The sequence below is a fragment of the Strix aluco genome, chromosome Z (genome assembly GCF_031877795.1).
Source record: "Strix aluco isolate bStrAlu1 chromosome Z, bStrAlu1.hap1, whole genome shotgun sequence".
NCBI classification, from domain to species: Eukaryota; Metazoa; Chordata; class Aves; order Strigiformes; family Strigidae; genus Strix; species Strix aluco.
Genome location: NC_133971.1, coordinates 29784434 through 29797225, shown reverse-complemented (window position 1 = coordinate 29797225; position 12792 = coordinate 29784434). Strand labels below are relative to the sequence as shown.

At 37.6% G+C, this 12792-nt stretch overlaps 1 protein-coding gene across 1 annotated transcript in view; it reads left to right on the top strand.

Annotated features, from left to right (window-relative positions):
• LOC141918775 (histone-arginine methyltransferase CARM1-like) overlaps window positions 1-12792 on the top strand; it is a 69760-nt gene that overhangs the window by 49884 nt on the left and 7084 nt on the right. The window contains exons 6-9 of the mRNA XM_074813640.1: window positions 2821-2998; window positions 5385-5475; window positions 11353-11434; window positions 12376-12461. Of these exons, the coding sequence (XP_074669741.1) occupies window positions 2821-2998; window positions 5385-5475; window positions 11353-11434; window positions 12376-12461 (437 nt within the window). The remainder of the gene's footprint in view (window positions 1-2820; window positions 2999-5384; window positions 5476-11352; window positions 11435-12375; window positions 12462-12792) is intronic.

Here is a 12792-nt window from a genome sequence, read left to right as displayed (position 1 = left end):
GTCCAAAAATGCACTTAGTTTTAAAATATATTTTTCAGGCTAATCCTAAACAGCAGCAACAGCAAAAAACTCCATGTTTCTTCTCAGTCTCTGCTTGTTTAGGTGAACATCAGAATGTGTGGGGAGAAGTGTGAGAATTATCATTACAAATTTTGTCAACACTGATCACCTCTAGCTGAGTTTTAAAAATAGTTTTAACATGGAAGAAGGTAAAAAGTGGTGAGTGGAGGATTTTTCATCCCATACCTAGAAAAATTTTGTAGTATCTAGATGTTAATTTTTCTTTTTGCTTTGCTGATCTGGAATATAAATGTTCATGAGCAACATTAGGAGTCCATAGTTGCTCTAAGTCCACACAGTGAGCATCTGGTTGTTCAGTGGAAGTTCCTCCTGTATGTCCTGATGCAGCCAGCCAGCCTTGCTCTTGATGAAGGCTGGTGAACACAGGTTGTCAGCTGTAACACTGTGAAGGAGATGCATTGCTACTGGAAATTGAGATAATCTGTTTAGGTCTTAAAGAAGAAAATGTAGATATTAGACATTTATATTTCTCTCCAGATAGAAGTAGTTATTAATGAATAAGTTCTTTGTATTTTTCATTCCAGCTTAAATACAGGACTCCGTATCTCCCCATATATATTTTGTATTAATTTATATGTTGAAGAAAAGTGTTGTTTCATACAATCATTTTCTACTTCTGCCTTATTTGTGTTGCTATTGACAAATGCTTTCTTATTATGTGTGTGTTACTTTTGGAATTGGTGAGGATGTACTATCCTAACGTAGCATATCTGTACTGAAAGAACATTTCTATTTTGTTGTTATAATTTGAATAATTAGAAAGACTCTTCATAATTAAAGGAATTAATTAGGATTAGTACTGACAGTGTTTCTTTGAATTTTGTTTGTGCTGTATCTAAGTGTAGGAAAGCAAATAAACATTGATGAATTTTTTTTAAGTTGTATAATAATTATAATATGGAATAGCAATGAAAAAGCCTTTTTTATTTGTCTCTGTGCTACTATTTCCAGTAAAAGTAAAAATTGTCATAATATGAACATCTCCACTGCATGTGATAAAGATATTGTAATATTCTGCTGCCCTCTAACCAACTATGTGAGTTGTGTCACAGTCTGTAGATTCTGAAATGATTTAGGTTTCTTGCTTTTGTACATTCATGCTGCTTGCTGAGCTGTTACCTGACAGTTATTTTTAGATTCAGAATTCACCTGTGAGCAAAATGGTAATTTCATTCCAAAGTGAAATCACATCATATGTCTGCTCACGTAGTCTCTGGTCTAAAGAACTTTTCAAATCTGTCAACCTGTTCTTAGAAATCAATACAAACACTTGCCAGTAAAAGAAGCAGTCATGTTATTTACCTAGTTGATAGCATGTTAGTGTACAATGATTTTTGTTTTGTTTACTAGTTTTATTATCATATTGGCATGTAGTTTATATTAGCAGGTTATGGCTGAAAGTCATTAATTGTGTCATTCAAGTGACACAATCCTTCACACAGATGTTGTATTTATTAGGTTAGCTATAAGCAAACAAGGCGCTATAATTCCACTGATGAGTGTTGAGAAGGTATTTAATAGCTGGCATTTCACTTCATTTGAAGGAAGCTAAATAATCAGAATATTTGATATAGGGCCATAAAATTATTAGGACTTTATGAAGTATTCTGCTCTGTTCTGTAAATTGTTCTGGATTGGGTTTTTTACTAACTGCTTCTGCATATTCACATTTCAGTGAATCAGCTAATAACAACATTAGTCTCTCTAGCTAGAATGCATCGTAAGTTTCATTGCTGTTACCTAATGCCCAGTCTGTTTTGGAAGAGGTTTGCTGAAGTAATTATGCACTCCTGTTGATGTTACAATTACACCAGTGCAAGTACATCTGTGAGGAAGTGTTTTCTATTACTTACTGGATTGTGTGTATTTGTTTTTCCTGATATCTCTGAACATCAATACAAATATCCTACCGTGCTGTTGCAAAGGATGCTCCATTTTATACAATCTCCCAGCAGATGCCCCAGATTAGTGTGAAATAATTGCTTCTTCATAAGTTTGTGCCAGATTCTACTCATTATTTAAACATAAGAGGTTTAGATACTTCCCAGTATGTCTGAGTACAGTATCCTAAATAGGATATACCTCTGTGTAGAGATACAGAGACTTTGAAAAGGTTGTTTTTACCTTAATAACTTGCTGTATCAAGCATAAAATGTTATGTCTGTTTCTTCTGTTCATTAAACGTTTTGCTCTGACATTCACTATGCACATAGAAGTGGATAAATCTCCCGTATCCTCGCTCTTGAGTACTGGCCCATAGGTTTATGTGACTATAGTGCTATGCTTAGAAATTATTCACCATCAACTTTTCAGCTCTTGAGTTTCTTCATCCTTTATGGCTATTTAACTACTCAAGAACAGTATTTTTAAAAATTTGGAGAATTATGAAGATCCTTTCTTTGTAATCTTCTACATTGATTTAAAATATCCACCTTTTTCTGGTAGGTGTTTTTTCTTGTAGATAATAATTACAGTTATCTCTTAGAGCACAACAGTACTTGTATTGTCACATGGTGATTCCACACAATGCATTTCTTTGAGTTTGTTCCAGTGAGCCCCTGTCTTTAGAAATTTTAGTTTAGCAAGGAAAAATATATTACCTTTGTATTTTATTCTGATTAACAGACTGAGGTAGTTGGTTTACACTATAGGGGATTTAATGCTAATTAAAGGTCTCTGATATAAATTTTGCTAATCAAAGGAGTCAACACTTTCTGTGTGCTTTTGTTTTTCTTCCAGCTCCTGGTGAGAAGCAACAACCTTTCTGACAAGATCACAGTTCTGTTTGGAAAAATTGAGGAGATCTCCCTGCCTGAGAGTGTTGATGTGGTAATTTCTGAACCAATGGGTTATATGCTGTTCAATGAAAGGATGTTGGAAAGTTACCTCCATTCCAAAAAATGGTTGAAGTCAAATGGTGAGTGTGTCACCACAGTTACTCCTTGCATAGAGGAAGGAAGATAAAAAGCTTCTGAAAGAAGAAAAAAAAGACTTGAATTGGTAGTTCAGGATTGTCTGGTTTTATACCCTCATTCTAGCTGTACCACCAACATCTAGGGGGCCCAGGGGAGTTAATATAATGATGCAGCCACTATTGCTATTGTACTGTGCTGTGGCTTGTTGCTGTTTCACAGTGGAAATAGCTTTTGAGTAAGTATGCTGCTGTTGCACTGCTGAGCTCTGCTTGCTTTTTAATCTTAACCTGCTGCTGCATACACTATGATTGCATCTCTGTTGCAACATAACATAATAGATGATGGCACACTAGCCTCAACTGCCAAACAGTGGAATGTAGATGACAGCAGAATAGTCAAATAGGATGAGCTTTTTTTAATGGAAAAACTCTAATATATTGTCTTTGGGAAAACTGTGAAGTTAAATTGTTTTGACATCCTTTCATTGGGCTTTGTCCAAATACCTTATTCTAATACTTGGATGTTGCCTTTTGAGTGATGTGAGATATTCATAGGGTTCAGTGCTCTGTACTTCATCCCTCCTATGTTCGGAGGAGTTTTGAAGGCAATCTGTAAGTTCCAGGGCCTCATGGGAATCTTCTTTGAGAGGCAAATCTCAGCATCCAATTGCTGAATGATAAATCTTTCTACATGAACTGCTGAAAATGAACTATAAAGTCTCTCCTTAAAAGACTTCTTTAAAAGAGACCTTTCTCAAGTAAAATTACTGCAGCGTGGAAGTTTTTGAAGCATGGGCTGAATCTGTGCCTCAATGCAGGGAGCTAATGACTTTGCTGTTGTTTCAAACTTGCCAAGCACATTTGGGTACTATTTTTCAGGTCAGCCACTGGTCTTGAGTCTCCCATTTAGATTCTTATGGCCCAGTTTCAGAGGAGGGCTTCTGAAAACTGATCAGTAGGCAGCTCATTTTCAGTCTTAAATGAGAGAATCCTTTTAAAGATACGTGCTTAACTTTCTGATTGCTTACTTGTACAGTGGGGATGAATCACCCTACCTGGTGATTATTGAACTTAATGATTGTCTAAGAAGTGAGCTGAAATTGTGACATTTTGAGTAAGTTGCTAATTTAGTACCAGTTAGGTTTGGAAACTTTCTGTCTCAAATACTTTGCAAACTTGTTAATATTCTCCCCATGGCCAGTTTTAAAAAGCATGTATATTTTGTGAGTGGGTGATGTTCTTTATTTAAATTCCTGTGGACTCTTCCTACATGATGTGCTTTAAAAAGTAAAGCTGTTTCCTTTTCCGTCTCCTCCTTTACCTGTCCTCCCTTTCAATTACGCATTGTATTTTATACAAGATTAAAAAAGGGTGAAGAAGTGTAGTTCAAAAATGACCAGGCTTTATTTCCTGCTTTCATTGACACGTGCACAGTAGAATAAAGGACTTTCATTTTAGCTGCTAGGCAGTCTGATGCACTGTCCATAGAAAATAATGGAAGGTAATTCCTCTGGTTTCCCAAGCCATTAGAGTACAAGATCCTAATGAGAATGCATTCTTGCAAACTAGTAGATCAGAATTTCATTCCCTGCTCTGTCACTGATTTGCCACTTCATGCAAATAAAATTATGTTTCTCAACTTCAGCATCTGTTAAATTAAAAAAAAAAAAAAGGTATAATAGTAAATTTTTGTGTTTTTCAGTTTTCAGTATTTACTCTGAAGTGCTGTGAGTTTCTTGGATAAAAGTCTTAAGAGTGAAGTGCATATAACTACTTCATTCATTAACAGCAGTTCTTCCAAATTCGACCAAAACCATACCCAGCAGTTTAATTCAAGATCAAGTCTGAGCTTTAATACAAATCATTCACACAGATGTTATACTTATTAGGTTAGTTATAAGCAAAGAAGGTTCTATAATTCCACTGAAGAGTGTTGAGAAGGTATTTAATAGCTAGCATTTCACTTTATTTGAAGGAACCTAAATCATTCAGATATTTGATATATGACCACAAAATTATTAGGACTTTGTGAAGTATTCTGGTATGTTCTGTAAGTTGTTCTGGGTTGGGTTTTTTACTAACTGCTTTAGCATATTCACATTTCAGTAAACACCTATATTAATGAAACTAAATGTTAAGATATCTGAAGTGTATAACAGTTGCTTCTTCTGAACTGGTGGTTTCTCACTAGTGAAGACATTCCCGTAGAGATGTCTGTGGGACTATAGAATCACAGAATATCCTGAGTTGGAAGGGACTCACAGGGATTGAGTCCAACTCCTTACTCCACACAGGGCAACCTTAACATTAAATCATGTATTTTAAGAGCATTGTCCAAAAGCTTCTTGAGCACTTACCTTACTACTTTATATTGTCTTTTGTTTACTAGGAATGATGTTTCCAACATACAGTGACATTCATTTGGCTCCTTTTTCTGATGAGCAGCTCTACATGGAACACTACTCCAGAGCCAGTTTTTGGTAATGATTATTTATGTTATTTTATATTTATCAAAGATTCAGTAGAGGTTAAAGATTAAATCAGTTCTTTAATTCAGCATAAACTATCTGTCAACACAGGAAGAGAATGCTTTTATGGTTTTGATGTTCACTTCTGCTCTGGCCTACAGTTATACTTTTTATTGTGCAAGTCTGAAGGATCTCTCAGGAAGTGCTAGACCTGAGTGGGTCTCTTTTTGAAAGAGAAATTGACTCCATGGAGCATTCATTGTGAGAAAAAGAGTTGACTGTGAATCAGGCGCTAGTGTTCCCTTTGCTACACCAAAGCATAGTATGCTGCGGATGGTGATCACTGTATTGCCTGATGTCCTGGGTGCTTAAGCACACGAAAGATTCCTTGGTAGTCTTCACAGAGAATAAGTATTAATTCCCATGTCCTGAACAATTTCCAATTTGCTAGTTATTTTCTGTCCACTAAAATTTTTCATGCAGTTTTAATTAGAAGTTGTACTCCTTTTGCCTTGGAGCATCCTACTGATACTGTCCACTGTTAGGCTGTTGCTGTGCTGTATCTAAGAGGAAATATTTACAGTGATATTCTAATGAGGAGAAGTTGAGATGATTCTGTTTTGGCAAAGGGCAGGTTTATTTTTAAACATCTTCAGTCCTTCATGTGATACAGGTCAGTTAATTTATAAATTAGCCATCTACATTTAAAGGTTTTGGATAAAAGGTACTGTGGAACTCATGGGTTAACTATTTTTAAATCTTCTGGAAGATTATAAATGCAGTATTTCAACTGCTCTTTCAGCTTGCAGTGTGGAATGTGAACATTAAGTGGTCCTCATCAATCCTATTTGTTGGTTTCTTAGATTAAAGACAAAGTTTTCTTCCATGCCCAGGTTACAGTATAACTGCTTATACATAGAAGGTTTCTTCTGGCTGTCTCTGAAGTAGAACTATGACAAAATCTTACTATTTCTACAGCTATTAAAGGAGTGAGAGAAATTTGAGTGATTTACATGTGGAATCCTTTGCTGGCGATGTTAACTCTATTCAGCCAGTGCGTCTTCTTTTGTCTCACTGTGTAGGCTGAGGCAGTTATGAAATGTTTGCATTGTGTGTTTAGAATCACAAAAACTGCAACAATATTCTTCTATGTTCAGAGACTGAAAAAAGAAGGTAGAAGTAACTTCTGATAAGTTTTTGCATCTCAGCTGTCATTCTGGTCCCTGTTCCAGAAGGTCCTGTTATTTTTGCTTATATACATGACATGTCAATGATATATATTAGACTACAAATTACAAGACCGAAGCACAATGTTGTACCACGATGCATATTATACATACATACTATACAGATTATAGATAAAATAGATACATACTTTTAGATACATACTACAGTTTGAAGCAGAAATACAGCTTTTTTTTCCAGGTCTATACAGGATTGACTGTTACTGCCAGTATGAAAGCATTTCATTTCAGACTGCTTGGGATGCTTCACCTTCATTTGCAATAAATATAAGGCCTCTGTGGAATACCTGTGGGGTAGATACATTGTATGTCCATTAACACTGATGTATGTGGTAATGTTATTGGTGGTGGAAAGAAATCTGCTGCCTTTTGTTGTTTAAGAATTATACAGTTGGGACTGAATAGTCCAGCTTGATTAGTTTCTTATCGTTTGTTAACAGAAACACAGCATCTGCATTCTAAAAAAAAAAAAAAAAGACAACTTCATCTGTATCTGGGTGTCATGATTTGATTCCAGATATTCTACATGCATGCATTTAATAAGCTGAATTACCTGTCAATCACTGTAAGACTTTCAGAGAACTATGTAAAAGGGATAAGCAGATTTTTCAAGTCTGCTTTAGTAACTAATTTCTCTTTGCACCAAGAGTGTTTTTGTCACTGACATTATTATCACAGACTGTAGTAATACTTTGTAATTATGATAGTGGTCAGGTTGTTACCTAAATTGCAAGATACTGCAGTTTTTCTTCCACTCATCTTTGCAAAAGGATGTCTCCCATTTTTGACATCTTTTTATTGCCTGCTTTTAATTTTTTTTATGAGAATGTTTCAACCAAACTAACCACAGGAAAGTTCTGAGTGAGAGTGCAGTAGTTCTGCTTCTGCATCACTCTAGGTCTGGATATCCTTGATAGATTCAGAGCTATAAAAGTCCTGTTTCAGACAAAGCACTTTCTCAGGGCTTTCTTGGATGTTTCGACTAAACCATGAGGAACTAGTTGGTGACAGCCTGTGATTTGCTAAGCTTCAAACTCCAGGCCTCAAGAAACAGCTTTTATTCATTGTCCAGCTCTGTTGGAACAGAAGATGTGTTTTACGTGTAGTAAATCCTTTCCTATTTAGCTAAATCTATGTCCTCTGTCTTAGAGATTGGATACGGTTTTGGATCCAGTTGGATGATAGTACTTGAGCAAAAGACTGGAACAAATACATAGATTTGCAATTTGAATTTTCATCTGATAAAGGAACAGCATTTTAAAAAAACCTTCAAAATCCTATGAAAAAATCATGCTGTGTGTTCTAACATTAGATGCAGCAGTTAGCATAGCCTGTTTACTATACAAAGGAAAGACTACAAGTTTCTCATACACTTAGAATTATTGTCTTGGATCTGTACAGTAATAATAATTATGGGATTGTGTAAGTTTTGTTTCTCTTCAGGCCTATAGATTGGCTTACTGTTGTGCTTCAGTTGTGTATTAATTTGTATTTACCAGTAATCATTCAGAAGTGTGATAATTATAGTCTACCACAGAAGAGCAGACTGCTCTCTTTGTTGGTGAAAATCTTGCAAAGATAGAAAGATACAAAACATAAACATATGGCAAGTGGTTAAAAATAGTGTGCATTTTGTCTGTGTTTCTCATCAGTGATAAATAAGCAATTCAATTATACAGTACAGCAAACATATGGAAAAGGGTAAAAAATCACTTGCAGTTAGTTACTGGTGTCAGCTGATTTCCTCTGTTGTGCTTATTTGAGTTCTTTCCTTAAAAATATCTTTTAAGATATCTTTTAAGACATCTTTGAGGCATACAGTCACCTAGGCATCTTCCCTTTATGCAATTAGCCCAGAACTAGTAGTACAGAATTTATCAGTATTAAAGGGATATTCCCATATTGGTTGAGTTAGTCTAAACTCATCCTCTTCAAAAAAAGTTATGATAGTTTAGGAGTTGTATGATGTAACAATGAGAACAAGCATTTAAATTTTCCCCTTTTAAATGCTCCTGAAGACTTGGAAGGTCATGGTTTTATACCTAGGTGACACTTCCATCAGAAGGATTTGAGCTTCCTTACTGTTTCCCTCTTCCATCCCCTTTTGTTGATGTTATCTGAAAGTAAAGATACTTATTGAACTTCTCAATGAGTTGATAAGTTATACACAGGTGTTGCAGATGAAAGTATTAACACGGTATGATTTAGCAGCAAATCGGGGTTTATTAATGACTAGCAGCACTTAATCATTAACCAATTTAAATATTTACAAAATAATTCAGTAAAAATGTTATAATTAAAATAGTGATTTAACTACAGATTCGAAGATGACAAGATTCACACTAACTTACTATACGGTACCTTAAATCAATACATATATACATGCATATTCACAAACACAAGATGTACAAACACACAGACAGAAAAAAGTATTTGGATCCAGTGTATAAGTGTATACCCACACTCGTGAAAATAGTTGTGTATACCCAAACACATCGGTAAGCAGAGAGAGTGGGTGAAAGAGAATCTAGCTCAAAGTTAAAATTGCCCTCTTCTGGAGTTTAGGGTAAATATTCACCATGCATCAACGTTCCTCAGTGGACAGTAATTGAGACTCACAGAATCACAGAATCATCTAGGTTGGAAAAGACCTTGAAGATCATCTAGTCCAACCATTAACCTAACATTGACAGTTCCCAACTACACCATATCCCTCAGCGCTATGTCAACCCGACTCTTAAACACCTCCAGGGATGGGGACTCCACCACCTCCCTGGGCAGCCCATTCCAACGCCTAACAACCCCTTCTGGAAAGAAATGCTTCCTAATATCTAGTCTAAACCTTCCCTGGTGCAACTTGAGGCCATTCCCTCTTGTCCTGTCACTTACTACTTGGTTAAAGAGACTCATCCCCAGCTCTCTGCAACCTCCTTTCAGGGAGTTGTAGAGGGCGATGAGGTCTCCCCTCAGCCTCCTCTTCTCCAGACTAAACAACCCCAGTTCCCTCAGCCACTCCTCGTACGACATGTGCTCCAGACCCTTCACCAGCTTCGTTGCCCTTCTCTGGACACGCTCAAGTAATTCAATGACCTTTTTGTAGTGAGGGGCCCAAAACTGAACACACTAATTGAGGTGCAGCCTCACCAGTGCCGAGTACAGGGGTAAGATCACTTCCCTGTCCCTGCTGGCCACGCTATTTCTGATACAAGCCAGGATGCCATTGGCCTTCTTGGCCACCTGGGCACACTGCTGGCTCCTGTTCAGCCGGCTGTCAATCAACACCTCCAGGTCCCTCTCTGACTGGCAGCTCTCCAGACACTCCTCCCCAAGCCTGTAGCACTGCTGGGGGTTGTTGTGGCCCAAGTGCAGCACCCGGCATTTGGCCTCATTGAAACTCCTACAGTTGGCCTTAGCCCATCGCTCCAGCCTGTCCAGATCTCTCTGCAGAGCCTCCCTACTCTCAAGCAGATCAACACTCCCACCCAACTTGGTGTCATCTGCAAACTTACTGAGGGTGCACTCGATCCCCTCGTCTAGGTCATCAATAAAGACATTAAACAGGTCTCAACTCGAGCAGGTCAACTTCAGCCTGGCCTTCTGACAGCTCTAACAGACCATACCTTAAGGTTTTTGGTACCTGAGAGACGTCCCAGCTCAGGGGAGATGCTGGTCACAGGCCGACTGCAGCCCAGGAGGGTTCAAAGGGTCTCACTTGGGGGCTCCAAGATAATTGACTTTCGTCAGCTAATTTTCACTCTGGCCCAGCTCAAACAATGAACTATTCTAGTGTCTTACACCAGTTGCACAAGAACTTGATGGATGTGCAATTCTGTTACTGTTCTCCCTGGACCACATCCCAGGTACAAGTGTACCAGGCTGTCAGGAGATGATGGGCTGTTATAACCGTTCCCAAGCCAGGCTCGTCAAAGGGGCACCTTAATGCTCTGTTTACTGCTATTAGTAGTACTTAACTCCCCAGGTTGGTATGTGACCCAGGAGGGTGGTTGGAATCACACGAAGCACCAAGCAGCCCAGCAAGGAGAGGGAGGGGGCAGAATTGCACCACCACAGCAGGAGGAAGATTACTGCAAGCATGTATATTTTCATTTAAAATTTCACACTGGAAATAATCTGAATATACATTATATGCACATTTGCATAAATTGGTAAGATAAAAATACTACTTTTTTCCCCTTTCTGTTGGTATAGAATGACCTTTATTTCCTGTTTAACATCAATAAAAAGGAACAGATCTGTAATGCAAGTGTCCTCATCACTGTTTTGATTTTATACACGATCCATCCCCAGTTCTGGAATAGTTTAAGATTACAAAAGCAGCTTAAGAGTGCCTCAGCCCTTCTCTCTATTCTCTGCTTGCTGTGTAGATTCTTTCAGAACCATAGTGTGAAATGTCTCTGTATGTCCATTTGAGGGGATCATGTAACATCAATGCTGTATAGGATGTCTGTGGGGAAGGTAAAGTAAGCTAAGGAGAGCTGCAATTTGGCCTCTCGGCAGACAGGAAAAAGGGAAAGAGGTGCTTAGCCACACTTCACCTGCCATTTACAATTATATTGTGCCTGTGTCTAGTTGGAACCCAGAAAAAACATTTTTCCCTAAACATTTTATGTGTTACTGTTTCTAGGTACCAAGAATTCTTTTATGGGGTCAGCCTGTCCAATCTGCACAGTGCAGCCGTGGATGAGTATTTCAGACAACCTGTTGTGGTAGGTTTGTATGTCTGGGGGTTATTTTTTGTGGTTTTCCCTCTCGCTATCTTGTCCCTTCCACAAAATCCTACAGGTACAGTAGCCTCCTTGTTTAACAGAGCTCTGAGACTGTTGAGTAGAGAGCCAGGAACTAGCCCTGTCAGTGTGAATAGAGCTGCTGTCAAAGGTTAACTGCTATAATATTTCTGGTAATATTTCTGGTTTTGCTCTGAATAACAGATGTCTAGAGATATGCACACGTCAGGAAGCCACAGCTTGTGAACAACTATCTTATGAACATGAAACTAGCTTCCCTCAGTCTTTCCACTTGTTGGATGTGATACACTTGTTGGATGTGATACACTTGTTGGATGTGATACAAGCCTTTATATTGTTTGCTTCACTTATGAAAGAGTTTGTGAACAGTGATAGATTAGGATTAGTACATGTGATTAAAGAAAGAAAAATGAAGGGAAAAGTTTTAATTTGCTCACTGACTACTACTTTTTTTCTAGGCAGCAACCTGTATTAAGTAGTTTTGCTCCCTATACTTCATAATTTAATTTTCAATTATTTGCATGCTGTCTTAGTTTGGCTTTCCCAACTGTGCAGTGCAGAAGAGCACATTAGAATGTGTGTAGTTTAAAAAAAAAACCAAAAACCCAAACATTTTTTCACAAGTGATCAATTTCTGGACGAATTTTATTGTTTCTAGGTTGAATAAAACAGGTTTTGATACGTATATAAGCTATCAAATATATTAAAACCTGATAATATTTTAAAATCTAATAGTGTTTTAAGGGATGCTAACAAAATGAAACATTTAAAATAAGTTTTTTGGGGTGAAGATTGATTTTTGTCTTTTTTCCCATTTTTTTAACAGAAAACAAGTTTATATGCTGACAAGGCAGAATGATAACACTTGCAACTCTTTTTGTTGTTGTTGTTTACCCCCACAGGATACTTTTGATGCGAGAATTCTGGTGGCCCGGACAGTGAAGTACACTGTTAACTTCCTGGAAGCCGCTGAGGAAGATTTGCATAGGTCAGCAGACACCAGCAACCTACTCTCAATCTATCATTTTTGTAACTGGCTCTAGATTGGTGCTCAGAGATGGAGGAAGCTTTGTGGTGGATGCGGAAGAGGGAAGGTGGCATGCCAGAATGACTAGTACACCACTTGTAATGGACTGGAGTATTCACCTGCATGACAATTTCTCTAGTATGAGCAGAGAAGCCTGTTGGTGAGCCTGTGAAACACCAGAGACCAGTTCACAAAATTTTCCTACTGAAAGGGATAAAATGGACTCTGGAGGACAGTGTTTACTTCTTAGCATTATATGTGGGGACACATTTAAATCTAGTTACACAGCAAT